The sequence below is a fragment of the Pteronotus mesoamericanus genome, unplaced genomic scaffold (genome assembly GCF_021234165.1).
Source record: "Pteronotus mesoamericanus isolate MK-2021 breed Mesoamerican mustached bat unplaced genomic scaffold, CSHL_Meso_final scaffold_21, whole genome shotgun sequence".
Lineage (NCBI taxonomy): Eukaryota > Metazoa > Chordata > Mammalia > Chiroptera > Mormoopidae > Pteronotus > Pteronotus mesoamericanus.
In genome coordinates this window covers 30,714,173-30,732,289 of record NW_026555310.1, presented here as the reverse complement: position 1 = coordinate 30,732,289, position 18,117 = coordinate 30,714,173, and the positions used below count along the sequence as shown (strand labels likewise).

General features: G+C 34.2%; 1 protein-coding gene across 1 annotated transcript; it reads left to right on the top strand.

Annotated features, from left to right (window-relative positions):
- Window positions 1–3,599: 3,599 nt before the first annotated feature.
- LOC129084751 (killer cell lectin-like receptor subfamily F member 1) lies at window positions 3,600–17,348 on the top strand. The gene is made up of 6 exons (XM_054590950.1): window positions 3,600–3,684; window positions 10,760–10,858; window positions 11,772–11,924; window positions 14,608–14,747; window positions 15,128–15,240; window positions 17,240–17,348. Exons 1-6 carry the CDS (start codon window positions 3,600–3,602, stop codon window positions 17,346–17,348), a joined length of 699 nt encoding a protein of 232 aa, XP_054446925.1.
- Window positions 17,349–18,117: the final 769 nt, after the last annotated feature.

Below are 18,117 nucleotides of genomic sequence, written 5' to 3'. Positions count from 1 at the left end.
CAAATTAGTTTTATTTCTCACTGTTCCTTTATTTCAATTCAATATAAAACATTGGGATATTACCTGGGCTGGCTCACATTACACTTTATTTTCTCAGTGGAATGTAAAATAGGAAGTCATAATCATTTAGGACCATGATTTATCAGAAAAAAATCACATTTTTATTTGTTGCAATTTTGAAGTGTACTTTTTAACAAAGTTTTACACAGATCTTAGTGCAACTTACTTTGACACAATATTTAACACATAATTCATTAATTTCAATTTTTACTCCTTAAAAAAGAAAATTAACTTTACAGTAATATTAGAGAGTTCAGGCCTATTAAGGGCCATTAGACACAGCGCCTTCAAAAATGATTGGCACTGAGAGAATTTCAACTTAAACTTTTGTAACTTTCTTTTTTTACTTAGCATTCTTAAGAAGAAAGAATTTTATAAAGCAAAAACTTTTTTTATTTTTGACATATATATTTTTTCATGTAAAAATCTCTAGTTTTATTAATAGTTCCAAGGGAGTTGGTTTTAATATAATAAAGGTATAAATTATAGCAGAGACATCTATTATTTTCGGCCATAACAGAAATAAGAATTCTGTTAGCTCATGTAATATTCAATAACAAAAAATTCTAAATTTAAATTACTTGTATTCATTTTGCTTTAAGAATTTTTTGTGGAGGTGGTAATAAAAATCTAAATTGTAAAAGAATGATTCATTCATTATTCCTGCAAAACAGACTTGGTGAATAAAGACAGATATTAACAGGAAATATGTAGCAGTACTGAGCACAAGAACCAAATCAGTGTAGATGATTATTAAACATTAAACAAATATAACTAGATAGATCATTTATGCCTCACAAAAAAATTAGATTAATTAATATAAACCATGGAGTCAGTGAATTAAAGCGTACCACTTGATGATTTGGTGTTCTGAGTACAGCCTAGGGTAAATGAAATTGGCAGGCTGATTTCTGACATAAGGCTGTCTTTCAGCCTTCTTCTTTTTTTTTCTTTATTGTTGTTCAATTACAGTTATCCCCATCTTCCCCCATTGTTCTACCCTGCCCCATCCAACCTCCACTCCCAAAGACATTCTGCACTCCATTGTTCTCGTCCATGAGTCCTTTATTCGTGTTCCTTAGCTTGCCTCTTCCCCTTCTTTTGCCAGTTAGCCCCCTCTCCTCTCCTCTCTGGTCACTGTCCGTTTGTTTTTTATTTCCATTTCTCTGGTTCTGTTTTGCTTGCTTGTTTGTTTTGTTGATTAGGTTCCACTTATAGGGGAGATCTTACGGTATTTGTCTTTTACTGCCTGGCTTATTTCACTTAGGATAATGCTCTCCAGTTCCATCCATGCTGTTAGTGAAGGGTAGGAGCTCCTTTTTTCTTTCTGCTGCATAGTATTCCATTGTGTAATGTACTACAGGTTTTTGATCCACGGATTTACTGATGGGCACTTAGGCTCCTTCCAGTACCTGGCTATTGTAAATTGTGCTGCTGTGAACATGGGGGTGCATAGGTTCTTTTGAACTGGAGTTTCAGGATTCTTAGGATATAATCCCAGCAGAGGGATTGCTGGATTAAAAGGCAGTTCTAATTTTAGTTTTTTGAGGAAATTCATACTGTTTTCCACAGCGGTCAGCCTTCTTTTTCTGTGTTCCAGCAGGGATTCACGGGGGCACGATCTTCAGTTCCACCTGTGAACTGGTGCTCTCTAGTGGTTGTGTGAGGCCTTAAAGAAAGAGCCAGTTTCTACGTGACTGAGAAATCTGTGGAGAATGAAATTCAAAACTCATGCTGCTCTCCCTGCAAGTACTTCCATTCTCCAACTGAATACATTTAACAGATTCTACCTTCTTAGTCAATCTTCAGCCCAACACCAATGAATTTTCATGGCTACAGTCTTTGGGTTTCCATTCTAGATTTACTACAAATGTCTAATGTGGCAATTAGACAATTGTGTCTAATTGTGGGATCTAGTTGTCTAAATTTTAAACTACTTTATCTCACTGAAGTTAATTTTTTTAGAACCATGTTACTCTTTTTAGTTTGGGCCTAAGGGAACTTTTAGATTGATAGAAAATTTCTAAACCAGATTTGGTGATGATCATGCATATTTATATATTGGCTAAAATTCATCCAATCATATAGGTGTAATAAATGAACATGGTTTGTAAATTAGACCTCACTAAAACTAAGTGAAAAAAATCCAAATTTCTGCCCAGCTTCATAAATATTGGACATTCTTTTCAAATATCAGAAGAGATCATTGGAAAATATGGTTTCTTTACTAAATTTTCCCTAAGTTTTAAAATACAGAGGTGGGCAAAAGTAGGTTTACAGTTGGTCATATGGAAAATAATACAATAATAAATAATAATAATATAAGAATAAACTCTGTGTTTCACATAATTGCACCTGTAAACCTACTTTTGCCAACCACTGTATTTTAAACCCTCGTATATCTGGAATGTCTTTACAATGCCAAAAATCGACAGTTAATTTTTGTTCAAGTTATGTAATTATATAATTATTGTAATTTGCAGAGTTGTTTTAGGATCCAACAATAATTTAACTGTTACATAATTGCAAGATAGTATCTTAAATTAAATATTTGTAGATGAAATGCTGAGCCTGGCAAGCTCAGGGGAGGTCTGTGCGATGGCCTTGCAAACTCAGAGACCTAAAGTAACCACAGAGGATGGTGTGAAGTTAAAAACTTTCTGACTAAAAGCAGGTCATGGTGGGCAGTAGTGTCCTAGGCTGGATACTTCCTTGATGAAAGTTAATCTTTATCTCAGTTGAGCCTGTTGTCTTTTTGCATCTATGATAACATACATTTGGAATGTCACATTTCCTTTTTCTGGATCCCTCAAAGCGTAGACGCTGCACCAGAGAGATACTACAAACCCCCTCGCTGTTATTGTTATCATGTTAATTGTTGATTCTTAACTATCATGTACCGCCTTCGTTAAAGAAGTATGTGTCTATCATTTTATTTTGTATTCATTCCCAGAGGCTTCCTCATTTTGCTTTCTCCCACCTTCCTATCTATCATTGATAGATTTCATGTAATCCAATTATGCCTCCTCTTTTGATTGTAATGTATAAAATAAGACACAAAACTGCTGTTTTCCAGAGCAATCTCTCAATCTCTTGAGGTTTTGCTTCCTAGCAATTGTTGTCAGTTTGACTCAAATAAACTCTTAAATTCTTACCTGTTTGAATGTTTCTTATATTGATATATTAATGTATTAGGACGTATAAGTAAAAACACTCATATACGTATTTTCCATTCCCCTGACTTTACAGATTATCAGAAGAAATTTTTAAAAGAAAAACTATAATATTAAATTTAATATGTAGTGTAAAGTTTAGAAATTGTGGTATCTAGGTCATGAGAAAAATAAAACAATACATTTCCTCTGAGGTTTTCACTTAAGATGAAACTGAAATCTTGTATGTACCCGGTGGACAATGTGAAAACAAATCAGTAGTTTGAGGACAATCCTCTGATTAACATCAGATTTATTATTTTCCTATTACTTATCATATTAAAAAACAAAACACACACATATACACACACATTTATCACACTGAAGATGCTAAATGAAGAAAGATACATGACATTGAATATGCAGTTGAAGAAAAGGAGTTTTACCCAAACATCCGAACTTACATATAAAGGTACGGAATTCAGTTTTTTTCAAGTGGTGTGGATTAATATGGGTGTGGATATAACACAGGTTAATATTAACATGAATTTTAATGTGGATAGTAATTCTAATATCCTGTTCCTGAATTGTTTTATTTAAATTTTTTTTATTTGGTGTTTTTCTGTGTCTGTCTCTGTCTCTGTCTTGTCTCTCATCTGCCTCTCTATCAATGTGGGACTAACGTTTGCTTTTAAAATAATATTTTGTCTCACATAATTTCTTTTTTAAAATATTTATTGTTGTTCAAGTACAGTTGTCTCCATTTCCCCCGCCACTCTTCCCCCCACCCACCCGCACCTCCCACCCTCAATCCTACCCCTTTTTGGCTTTGTCATGAGTCCTTTTTATACATGTTCCTTGGCGACCGTTCCCCTTCTTTCCTCCATTACATGCCTCCCCTCTGTCAGTTTGCTTGTTATTTCAATGTCTCTGGTTCTATTTTGCTTGCTTGCTTGTTTGTTTTGTTGATTATGTTCCACTTATAGGGGAAATCTTACGGTATTTGTCTTTTACTGCCTGGCTTATTTCACTTAGGCTAATGCTCTCCAGATCCATCCATGACGTTGGGATGCGTAGCGGTTCCTTCTTTCTTTCTGCTGCATAGTGTTCCATTGGGCAAAGGTACTGCAGTTTTTTGATCCACTCATTTACTGATGGGCACTTAGATGTTTCCAGCACTTTGCTATTGTAAATTGTGCTGCTATGAACATCAGGGTGCATAGGTGAGGTGGAGTCAGATTCTGTCCCACAAAGCCACTCCGGGTCGTCATAGATGGGGAAATAAAAATAAGCCATTTCAGACACTTTCTCGGTCTGCAAGGGAAAGGGAGAGGCAATTCCCTCTACTGGAGAAGGCTCCAAGCCCCTGCGTCCAATGGCTTTTATTGAAAGGGTTATCAGTGGAGGATAGGTAGCAGGAATGTACAGGTAATCTCATTACATCAGTATGTTAATGTTTACAGAGAATAGGTGATGTTTTGGAAAAAACAAATGGCAGAAACACACTGATTTACATGTGTCCAAGATGGGTAAACATAAGAGCGCCAAATGGTTTAGGGTCAAGGTCTGTGAATAATGTAAATTTCCTTCCCAGCGTGAGCTGGGTATCATAGCTTTGAGGGAAAAACAAAACATGCTTCAAGGAATTTATGTCTAGACCTGATTTCCCCCCCAGGAACTGCCTGATCCAGTCTAGGGCTGCCTACAGAATTGTTTCAAGCCTGAGCCAGGCAGTCAGAGCAGAGCCATCAGGAGATAAGGAGACTTCTTTCAGATAGAATGAGGACTCTGGCCATATCAAAGCCAAGGGGTGAGGGTCTTTTGCCCTTCCTCTGAGTCCTCCAAGTCCTTCCCATGACGGTCCCTATGCAACTGTGCCTGTCTTATGTTGCCCCTGCCATTGAGGGGTCCAACCCACCACTGACTAACCAGCCATCCTCCGGGGCCAGGCCGGGTGATGTGAGGGAGGCAGGGGCTAATTAAAATGTAGTGGTGGATTTTTTAATCCTTAGTATATACTCCAGTTGGACTTGCACGGTCAAATTAGGTTTTAAAATTACTTGATCCCTGAATGGTGTGGCTCAGCTGGTTGGGTATTATCTTGTAGACCAAAATGTTGCCAGTTTGATTCCTGGTCAGGGCACATGCCTGGGTTGCAGGTCAGGTCCCTGGATGAGGACATGCGAGAAGCAACCAATTGATGTTTCTCCTGTACATCAATTTTTCTCTCCCTCTCTTTTTTCCTCCCTTGTTTTTGTTTCATAAGTTATCTAAAGTAAAGCATTTTCTTTATTTATATTTTTACATGATATTGTATATATAAAGGCAATTGTATATATAAAGTTAATTGTATCACTGCAGCTGCCAATTGTTTTATTAGATAATAAATCTGTGGGTTTTTTTTAGTTTTGCCAAAGACACACTGACATTATCTTTCAATAATCATACCTCTTTTTTTACTGTTTTTTATCTTTGTTTGGGTTATTTTGTGTGATGGCATTGAATAAAACCTTCCAAAAATATTAAATAGTAGTTGAGATTTGGGATTTTCCCCAAAATTTACTGAGGTATAATTGATATATAACATTGTATAAATTTAAAGTGTACAGTGTGATGATTTGATATATTTATATATTGCAGAATCATTACCCAGTAGGGTTAGTAAACACATATAAACTAACATAATTACAATATTTTTGGAGTAAGAACATTTAAGATCTCTTCTCTTAGCAAATTTAGAGTGTATAATACAACACTGTTGATTATAATCAGTATCTGTACAGTAGATCTCCAGAACTTATTCATCTTATAACTGGGAATTTGTACACGTGGACATCTGCTCATCACTCCTACTTATAATGCTTGGGAATTATCACTCTACTCTCTGTTTCTATAATTTTGGCCTTTTTAGGTTCCACATATAAGTGATATATACAGTATTTATATTTCTCTGTTTTTCTTTTTACTTAGCATACTACCCTCAAGTTCCATCCATGCTGTCCCAATAGTATATACATATGTCACATTTCTCTTAATCCTTTTGTTTATATACAGACACATAGAATGTTTTTATATCTTGACTATTGTGAATAATGACAAAAAAGGGCAAGCTTCTCTTTCAAATACTGCTTTCAATTATTTTGGTTATACCCAGAAGTGGAATTATGAATCCTATGGTAGTTCTATTTTTAACTTTTTGAGGAACCTCCATACTGTTTCCTATAGTGGTGGCATCATTTTAAATTCTCACAAACACTTGCAATCTTTTGTCTTTTTATTAAGAGCCATTCCAACAACTGTGAGAAGGTAAGTCATTGTTTTGCTCAATGATCAGCAATGTTGAATGACTTTTCATGTGTTTGGTCATTGGTGTGTCTCTTTGGAAAACTGTCTATTTATTCCTGATTCATATTCCATCCTTGGTAAATGAAACAGGTGAAGTGATTTGGAAATACTGCATTTAAAGCAAATGGTTAAGAGGGAACTAAGGTGGTGGTAGAGTAGGTAGATGTTACACTCACCTCTGCCAGGAACTAATGAGAATATCAACTAAAATATAGAGCAAAACCTGAATAACCAACTGAAGATTAGCTGCAGAGAGGTCTTATATCCAAGGTCTTACAGAAGAAGCCACATCGAGACTGGTAGGGAGGGTGGAGATGCAAATAAAAGATCTCTGTGATCCCACAGGCAGCAGCTGAAATTCCAGAGGCATATATCAGCTGCAAAGGTTCTCCCTGAGAAGTGTGGGGTCTCAATCCAAGCTGGGCTTGAGTCCAGAGCCAAGAAGGGCCTCCTACATAACAACTGGCTGTGAAAATCAGTGGGGATTCTGTCTGCCATGAAGAGATAGGGGTCTGCTAGTGGAACAGGCACCCTCATAAAGAGCCAACACACAAAATCTCATTCATAGTCACTCACCCTGGGCTCCAGCAGAGTTAGGGTGGGTCAGACTAAAGTCACACAAGGGGAGACTGGAGTTTGTGGCTCTGGGGAGAGAGCTGAAGTGTCAGCCACCAGGATCACTTCTCTGAGTCACTCATCCACACTCCAGACACCATATTTCTTGGGTGGAGCACTCGCCTCCATATAGCTTCAGCCTGGGAGAAATAAGACCTCCACCCTCTGAGCTATCTCTTTCCACCTATGGACCTTGTGTCCTGCTGAGGAATTACTTGCCTGGGCCTGGATATAGAGACTTCAGACTCAGGAGATGTCAGTGGCTGAGTTGTGTGGGTTTGAGATGGGGGTCATTCCTCTCACTTTTTGTAAACCTGACTAACACCTCCTTCCTCACAGGAGATCCACTAGGGAAATCCACTAACCCCAAACTCCTGGCTCAAGAGGCCCCACCCTTCTCACTCCTGGTGGCTCCATTCTTCTGAGGTCCAAGCAGAATACAAGAAATTGAGATGGTCGGTTCTGGGGAGGGGGCCACTTTCCCTACCTCTAGTTCCAGCCTGACTGGCAAGTCCCCTTACAGGACATTCACTAGCCTCATGTCTCCATCTCGTCTCCTTGCTGAGATTGGGCTCCTGGAAGAATCTGGGCCAGACCGAATTGTGTAACTCTAGGACAAGGGCCATGTTTGCCCTGCACTCCTAACCAGTGCAGAGCCTTTCCTTCACAAGGCCAAATCTTGGTCTGTTTGGGTCTGATAATTCTTCTAGCCTTACCCTGATGACTCCATGAGACCTGACCCAATGACAGATATGTGCACTATCAGTGGGTAAAAGCTGGACTTGGTATACCCTGGGACATATACTGAGTGGCTTCAGGCCCAACACTGGCATCGAGCTGGAACCTCTATCAATCTGGTGAACACAACTCAGCCCTACATGATGACTCACTGAGAACCTGCTTCCTGTGGTTTGAGTACTGCTGGAGGTTTATTACTGACTGAGCCTAAAAGGTAGCTGGCAGATGGTGGCTGTTGGAGGCAGATCTTTGGGTGCTTTAACTTTTGTTGACCGGCTCCCAGCCCTGTGTTGGTAAAAACCAGTTTTGGTGTACAGTTTGGTCTCTTCTTCACACACACACAGGCCCAGCAGAGGCAGACACTATCTATGCATTGTTTTGTAACTCTAAACTGGTCGCCCAGGGCCAGTCACAGGAAGCATCAGGTATTGGTCTAAACCAGAATACCTTCCAGGAGGCCTCAGAAACAACAAGCCCGGTGGCTGGTTTCAGAAAACATCTGGGTTAGATCCAATAACCTTCAAAAGAGACATATCCAAAGAGAGATATACGCAAATAAATGAAACTAGATTACCACCCTATACCATACACAAGGATAAATGTTGGGCTTGAAGCTATAGAAATATGGGAAGAAAACATAGGTATAAAATCTTGGACATTTCTTGTAGCAATATTTTTTTTCTGATGTATGTCCTTGGCAAAGAAAGCAAGAGAAAATAAACAAGTGGAACTAAATCAAACTAAAAAGACTTTGCACAGCAAAGGAAACCATGAACAAAAGAAAAACAACCCACTGAATGGAAGAACATATTTGCCAATAATACATCTGATAAGGGGTTCATATCCAAAATATAAAACTCAACATCGAAAAACAAACTACCCAATTTAAAAATGGGTGAAGGACTTAAATAGAGACTTTGGTCATTTGAAAGGACAATAGAAGATGCATGGATGGCCAATACACATATTAAAAGATGATCAATGTCAATAATAATCCAAGAAATGCAAATTAAAACCACAATGATGTATCACTTCACACTTGTCAGAATAGCTATCATCAATAAGTCAACAAACAACAAGTGTTGGTAAAGATGTGGAGAAAAGGGAACCCTAGTGCAAATGCAGATTAATACAGCCACTCTGGAAAATAGTATGGAGGTTTCTCAAAATAGTAAAAATGGGACTGCTTTATAACCCAGCAATTCTACTTCTGGGAACACATTGAAAGATACCCAAAATGCTTATTTGAAAGAATATGTTCACTTCTGTGTTCAGTGCAACATTATTTACAATAGTCAAGGTTTGGAAACAACCCAAGTGCTCATGAGTATATGAGTGGATTAAAGAGCTGTGGAACATTTATGCAATGAATACTATTTGGCCATTAAAAAAAAAAAAGAAATTTTAACTTCGTGACAGCATTGATGGACCTGGAGAGTATGACAAGTGAAATAAGCCAGTCAGGGAAAGACAAATACCATATGATTTTATTTATGTGTGAAATCCAATGAACAAAATAAACTTATAAACAAAACAGAGACTGACTCATAGATACAGAGAACAGACTGATAGCTGTCAGAGGGGTCGGGGGGATGGGAGGCTGGGTAAAAAGGTGAAGGGATTAAGCAAAAAAAAACAAAACCCTCATAGACGTAGATGACAGTATAACAATTGAAGAAAAGAGGATTGGGGAGAGAAAGAAGTGGATAAAGGGCAGATAAATGGTGATGTAAGGAGATTTGACTTTGGGTGGTGAACACACAACACCTAGATGCCATATTATAGAATTGTACACCTGAAACCTATATAATTTTATTAACCATGTCACCTCAACAAATGTAATAATAACAATTTTAAAAAAGAATTAATTCACAGATGTCATGTACACTATTTACTCAGTTTTCAAGAATGGAAACATCTTGCAACACTATAATAGAGTATCATAGAAAAGATATATTGATGGAGTCAAGATACAGAATATTTCCCACCCTTCATTTTGCCTTTTTATAGCCTCGTCCAGTTCACTCTCAGTCATACTCTCTTCTAATCTCTGCCACCACTGATCTGTTTTCCATTCCTATAATTTTCTCATTTCAAGGAAAACATTGTGGTAATTTTGAGGGGAGGGTGGGGTGATTGGAGGTGGAGGAAGGTATAAGGGGAACAAACGGTGATGGGAAAAGTAATTAAATAAATAGATATTTTAAAATAATTATTGGTAAAAAGAATGCAGTATAAATGAAATTACATAGTGTGTTGTTATCTTTGGGGATTGGCCTTTTGTTCCCCCATCAGCATAACGTTCTTAGGTCCATCGACATTGTTTTGTAAATTGATAGCTAATTTTTTATAGTGCTGAGTAATGTTCCATGGTATGTGTCTAAAGTTTCCCTAACCATTTATTGAAGGACATCTTCATTATTCCCAGTTTATGGTTATTACAAATAAAACTACTATGAACATCAGAAAAATAAAGCAAGTGATTAATTAGAAAGTTTTTATTTGTGGGAATATATATGTGTGTTTGTAAGTATATATGCACACACACCTGGAGGTGATTACTACAGATATAGATTAAAATTCTTTTATCCAGTGGTAAATTATGCCAAATATTAACATTTTAAAGACATAATGTAACACGTATCACAACTTCTGACCACCCACAATATTATCATTATTAAATATAGTAAATATGTTTCTATTTAACTTAGTTTTTATGCTTTTGATTGGCTCATATCCTTTGGAATTCAAAATCCATATTATGAAATATATAGAATTATATTATTACAACTGCTATCACTCATTGGAAATGTACTTTTCTAAGCTAATTCATATGATTAATCTCTCAGATTGTTCTGTGATGTTGCACTGGTATAAAATCTTATTGGGAATATCTGGAACAGTAAATGGTATTCTGGTTTTGACTTTTATCTCCTTGGCTTTGTTGGGTAAGTTTAAATTTCTTTAATTATATGAATATATGAAAATGTGTACTTTTTATGTCTTCTTCATATCAGGTCTCATTTCAAGTTCATTCTTCCTCATATTAATATTTAATAAGAAGTTATTAATGGAGACAACTGTACTTGAACAACAATAAAAAAATAAAATAAGTAAAAATAATAGTAATAATAAAGAAACTGCTATGTATAAAGTCATATATTATATACTTCATAGTAATGTATTTAATATGCCATCAAATCAGATATGTACTTGTCCTTAAGTAGCATACAGTCTGATAGGACAAAAGTGTGTGTGTCTGTATGTGTATATTTGAGGTGAATATTTATAAAGCATATGTTTTTATTTGTCAGCATTTTGGAAATAGATAAATATCCATAATTTTCTTATACATTTATGTAAGATTATATTTAGTTTACTCTTGCCTTTTTTCCAATAAATACTTACTGAGCACCTACTATACCACAAATATTACTACAAATTTCCAAAGTTGAAGAAAGGAATAATCATGTTGAGGAAGCCATATTCTAGTGGAAGGCATGGATTTTAGATTAATAATTATGCTAGAGTGAGCTAAAATAGTATCATAAGGTTCAGCAAAACATTTGAAAGCATAGAAAAAGCATGTGTATGTCCTAGAGCAAGAACTTTGTTTTACTTTTCAATTTTTAGAACAATGCCAGCACCAAATAGATCCTTAACAAATATATATTATATAAGTGAATTAATTATATAATTTTTGAAATAGTTTTTATTAGACATGAACATAAAGAAGAAACTTTCTAATTATCCTTTCAGTGATTTCTCATTCTAATTATCAGAATCATTCTAAAGAATCTGTCTCTGAGATATTGTACAGAGAAGATATTTACCCAACCTTAAATTAATCCTGTTTTCAAGTTTCTCAAGGAGTGTTGCTAAAGTGTCCAAAAGGAAATAATTCAAATAACACCCAGGATGATATCAGAAATCTGAAAATGAATAGTGACACAAGAGGAAATATAAGTAATATAGATGTGGACCGCTGTGTTTCAAGTGCTACAGACCATAGAGGTATCTTTCAAGTCTTTCACCGATACTTGTCTTAATCTTTTGGAACTTCTAAGTTTGAAATATCATATTAAGCACACAAAATTACTTCTTTTTAATTGAGGTAATATTCACAAACATAAAGTAAATCATTTAAAATTAAACAATTCATTGGTATTAGGACATTCAGATGTGCAACCACCACATCTGTCAAGTTCCAAAACATTTTCATCAGCCAAAAAAGTTTCACACCCAATAAGTTATTACTCCCCCATTTCTTTGCTCTTCATCCCCTGGAAATAACTAACCACTTTTCTGTTGCTATAGATTTACCTATTCTAGATTTTCATGTAATTGAATGATATACCATTGGGCCTTCTGTGTCTTGATTTTTTTTGCTTAGTATGACATTTTGATGTTCATCCACATTATAACATGTATCAGATTGTTATTCCTTTTTATCACTAAAAAAAAAATCTTCCAATATATTTATATAATACAATTTGTTTAAGGTGGCTATACTAACCAAAGTGAGCTACGGATTCAAAGAAATCCTTATTAGAATTCTGATGAACTCTTTTTGAAGAAATAAATGAGATGATCTTAAAATTCATATGGAATTGCAAGGGATCCTGAATAGCAAAATCAATCTTAAAAAAGAAGAACTAATTTGGAAGATTCACATTTTCCAATGTCAAAACTTACTACAAATGTGCAATAATCAAAACAGTGTGGTATTGGCTTTAGCATAGACATATAGATCAAGGAAATGGAATTAAAGATTCAGAATTAGGTCCATACACCTCTGGCCAAATGACTTGACTAGGGTACCAAACCATTCAATGTGGAAAAAACAGTCGCTTTAACAAATGGGGCTAGGCCACCTGGACAGCCAGATACAAAGATTAGACTTGGACACCTACCTCATATGGTATAGAAAAATAAATTTAAAATAGATTAAAAACCTAAATGTTAAGATCTATAAAATTTTTACAAGGGAAAATAATATAAATCTTCAGAACCTTTGGTTTGACAATGATTTCAAATATGGCATCAAAAGGACAGGTGACAAAACAAAAAATAGATAAAATTAATACCATCAAATGTAAAAACTTTAGTTTATCAAAGGATATTATCAAGAAATTAAAGATAGCACACCAAATAGGGAAAATATTTGAAAATCATATATCTAATAGATATGTAGTATCCAAAATAAACAAAAAAAACATAACTCCAAAACAAAAACAACTCAATAAAAAATGGGCAAAAGATGCAAAAAGACACTTCTCCAAAGAAACTAAACAGAAGGATAGTAAGCACATGAGAAGCTGCTTACCATGATTAATTAGAAAATAGGAGATCAAAACCACAATGGGAAACCATTTCACACCCTCTAAGGTAGATATAATGAAAAAACACAACAAGTATTGGTGATGTGGAGAAATTGCTCATACATTGCTGGTAAGGACATAAATGGTAAATGATGCAACACTGTGAAAAATAATTTGCTAGTTTCTAAGAAAGTTAAACATAGAATTATCATATAACCCAGCAACTCAAATCTTAGGTATATACCAAAAAGAATGGAAAACATATGCCCACACAAAACTTTATACATGATTATTCATAGCAAGATTATTTGTAATTATCAAGCACAGTCCAAAATGTCCATCAGCTGATAACTGGATAAACAAAGTATGCTACCCTCATGTGGTAGATATTGATACCATAAAAAGGAATGAAGTATTGATACATGCTTCATTTGAATGAACCCTGAAAAGAGAAAAAAACCAGACACAAAAAACTACACATTATCCTATGTCTATGAATGTTCATTATGGTCAAATCTATAGAAACAGAATAGATTAGTGATTGCCAAGGCCGGGAATGGGGAGAACGGGTAGTTAGTTGCTGCTTAATGTTTATAGGGTTGTATTTTTTGGGTAATAGAAATATTCTGGAATTAGATAGCAGTTATGTTTAAACAACACTGGATGTACTAAAATCCACGGCTTTTGCTTTTTTAAAGAGTAAATGTTGAATCTTATTTTACAAAAATTTTACCTCAGTTAAAAAAGGAGATTATAATGGCTACAAGTTTGGATTGTTATATTTGCTTATAGTTATATTTTTATATATACTTCACTTATCCTCATTTTTATGCCAAAAGTTGCAGAGATGTTCACCTTGAGACTTCAATTTAATTTTAATTTAAGAAAATCAAAAGTCTTGATGCAGTTGCAATTACAAAGAAGTTCCAGTTACAAAAAGGTTGAAAAATTAATCTCAATGTTATTTAATAACAAAAGGAAGATATCAAAAGAGATTACACACAAAAAATAAGGATAGAGATTCTAAAACTTTACATGGATAAATTCAAAGAAAATTGACATAGATATTATTCTAATTTTTCAAATAATAATGCAATATATATCTTAATTTGTTCATGTTATTTAATAATTATATTAGGTCATAGCATGAAAAGAATTTCTTTATGTCTAGATTTTGCTTTATCTTACTAAATTAATTTTCTTAAGTCCCAAGATTTATTATACATATTTTTAACACTGTGAGTCTGAACACTTTATGATGAGTGATTTTATTACAGCTACATTCTTATTCACATAACACATAAATATCTTCAATGTCAATTTTCAGAAATACACTTGTAATTTAACTTCTCTTTGTTTTCCCCATTACTCTATAGGATTGTGCCCATCAGAGTGGCTCAAATATCAAGGAAAGTGTTATTGGTTCTCTAATGAGTTAAAAAGTTGGCCTGACAGTTATGGGTATTGTTTGGGAAGAAAATCTAATCTACTAATCATTCACAACCAACTGGAAATGGTAAGTAGTTTAGTGTTATGGTTATGGAATTAACCTCTTTATATTTCAAAATGGCTTTTCTGAAATTTCTTACCACTCTTCTATTAAATTATCATTTTCTTGATGACTGAGTTTTGCAGGCCTTTGAAAATTTAGTGCTCAAAGCCAGTGCCTCCCTTTGGCTCATTCTAGTCCTGATCTGAATAAGGATTCAATTTGCAAGTAGAATATGTGTATGTATATAATGTAATATGCATAAATAATATATGAATTAGTTAGTATAAGAATTCTTATCTGGAGTGCTAGTAGTCCAATATTCCAGTAAATTCTAAAATCTTATTTAGTATGTCTGAATTATTAAAATATTTTGTTCATTTAGTTACACATTACTCACTTTTTAGGCTTTTATACAGAAAAACCTAAAACAATCGAACTACGTGTGGATTGGGCTTAACTTTACCACCGAGAAGAGGACATGGAACTGGGCGGATGGTTCTCCATTAGCTTCAAAGATGTGAGTCTTTACTAAAAGGCAATCTGATTTATTGTCTATTGCAAAACTTATCTTCAACAACATCTCTAAGTTCACCAAAATCAACTCTGAAGTAGTTCTTGGTACTAAAGAATTTGAAAGGGCAAAAAATAATTTAATGCTTACTGAAGTAACAATGAATATTTTGGTTTGGTTTTCAAAGCAAAACAACTCAAAAACAATAATGGTTGGGCTATTATTATTTAAAAACTATGCATAACTTACATGAAAAGGTGGACCAAACCAAGGTGCTCTTGTGTTTTCAAAATTCTCAATGTTTACTTTAGCCACCTTTAGTAATTAAAAAAAGATCTGTATACATTTTTGGTATTATATGATTGATATCATAACATTAAAAGGCAATGAGAAATATAAAACAGAACAAAATAATACAAAATATTCTCAGAAATTACATGAGATTATTGAGGACTTAAACAATTTTATCCACATTTTTGTGTTTATATACATTTTATAATAAAATTTTAATTATAAGTACAAATAGTAAAACCAGTAAATTCAAGTTTTATCCCTATGTTGGCAGACAGAATTATGATCCCAAAGATGTCCATATCCTAATCCCCAAACCCTGTGAACATATTACCTTGCATGGCAAAAAAGACTTCAAGGATATGATGGAGTTCTCCATCTTGAGATAGGAACATTATGCTGGGTTATTCAGGTATATAAACACGAGTCCTTACAAGAGGGAGAAAATAGGGCCAGAGTCAAAGAAGGGGACGTAAAGATAAATACAGGTCCAAGTGATAAAATGATGACCAAGGATTACATGTGCCTCTAGAAGCTGCAAAGGACAATGAACAAATTCCCCTCCTGGTGCCTGCAGAAGGCAGCTCTCTAGACATTTGATTTTAGTCCTATCTAAAACTTCAAGATAACAAATTTTTGTTGCTTTAAGCCAGGAAATTTGTGGTAATTCATTTTAGCAGTGATAAGAAACTGATATACTGTATAACCAATTAACCAATTAATGAAACCATTGTGTTAACTTTCCATTCACCCTTACTTTGTCATTAAATATTATTTATTTTCTATTTCACTGCATTAAATTAATCAATCTAAGCAATTCAGCTGAAGACATTATTGGAGTGGAAAATAAAATTATGAGTGGGTGTCATCTGAGGGCAGAGTTGTATCACTGAACGTTACCTGATAGATCACTTACGAAGGTGCTAACCTAGGTGTTTTTCCAAGCCAAATCCTGTAAGATTTAGTTTTAACTTTAGAACATGCCTTGCGATTTTTGTTCAAAATAAGTTCAACACACAAGTCAAACATAAACATGGGCATAGTGTATTTCCAAGGTGAGACTCCAGTACTTATTTGCCCCTTAGTCATTTGGAAGTTTTTATGACTTTGTGCATCTTTTCCATGCTATTTCTTAAACTTTTTCATCAGTTCAAATAAAATTCTTAGCAGAATAAAATCACTAATTACAGTATTTAATAGATAACTTTATTATTGTTTTTGTCATGTTTCTTTATGTATAAATGATACAAAAATGAATAATTTATTTAGATTTTATATGAATCAGTTTTTGTAATGAATTCTTTACAAACGTCAATTCATCTAACCTCATAATACTGTTATGAGACAAATATTATTAAGACCATTGCACAATTTGATATGAGAAGCCAATGAATGTTAAGTAAGCTGTCCATGTGACTTACTCTTTTTTTCTTTAAGGGGTCACATGGAGCAATGCAAAGAATACTAGAATATGAATGAGGGCACCCATTTATTCTCAGATGTCATTTGTAAACAAACTCTTTGAGGATTTTCTGCCTATCAGGAACAGTAATGCTAAGTTACAGAGATAACTGTAAAGTTTAGTGAGTGAAGGTATTTGAAAACGTCTTGAAATTTTGCATTACCTTTTAATTCAGGGAGTGTATTAGCTGCAAACACAAATGGACTTTTTCAGAAACAAAGATCAAGAATGTATTCATCCTCTCTCCTGCAGAGTCTTCATAAAAGGAACCACGAGGGAAGACAGCTGTGCTGCCATCAAGGGAAGTAAAATTTACTCTGAAACCTGCAGCAGTGTTTTCAAATGGATTTGTCAATGTTAGAATTTAAAAAAAATGAATAGTGCAATAATAAATGATCACATTGTTTGCCTATTAGATTCTAATATTAATCTTTAAGAGTAAGAATTTAAAACTGCAGTTAAACACCTCCATTTTCCCTTCATCACCTCCATTGACCTAGCCTCAGAATAGCCCCTGTTAACAATCTAAAATACACTTTTTCAATTTTTAATTATGTATTGTAAGGACATGCACCTGTGTTGACGATTTTTATTCATTGTTTTCATTTACAAAAAATGTTATTAAATGATGTCTGCATTTTTTGTATTTTGCTTTTTTTATTATTAACAATATCCTATGAAATTTTGTGTAATTCTGAGTCGCATTGTAGTGAGGAACTATAGATTCTTTACTCTTTAATTGATAAGTATTAACATTGTTTTCAGGATTTTGTTAATATAATCTATGTTTTAATAATTATTCTAAATATTTTCTTAGATAATAGCACTTTTATTTTTATGATATAAACCTTAAAATGGGAAATTCTGGTTAAAAATGTTAAATATGTTGTTTGTTTACTTTAGATTTTGTATAAATTTTGTATAGACTTAGCATCTATTACAAATTTTTAAGAAGATTATTGGTACAGAAAACAAAACAAACCTTCCTATGAATCTCTTGAGATTTAGTTGCCGAGCTGATGTATTTTATTATGAAATTTCAAGTATCCTTGCATAATGTAATTATACTTCCTACAAAAAATATTCTACTTAATCACAATACAATGATCAAAATCAACATTAACATTGAC

What these genes read in the sequence shown, in the direction of transcription:
- LOC129084751 (XM_054590950.1), top strand. Translation starts at nt 3,600, where the DNA reads ATGCTAAATGAAGAAAGATACATGACATTGAATATGCAGTTGAAGAAA. An exon ending in TATCTCCTTGGCTTTGTTGG is followed by an intron (nt 10,859 to 11,771) that starts GTAAGTTTAAAT and finishes CCTGTTTTCAAG; the next exon opens with TTTCTCAAGGAGTGTTGCTA. An exon ending in TTCACAACCAACTGGAAATG is followed by an intron (nt 14,748 to 15,127) that starts GTAAGTAGTTTA and finishes CTCACTTTTTAG; the next exon opens with GCTTTTATACAGAAAAACCT.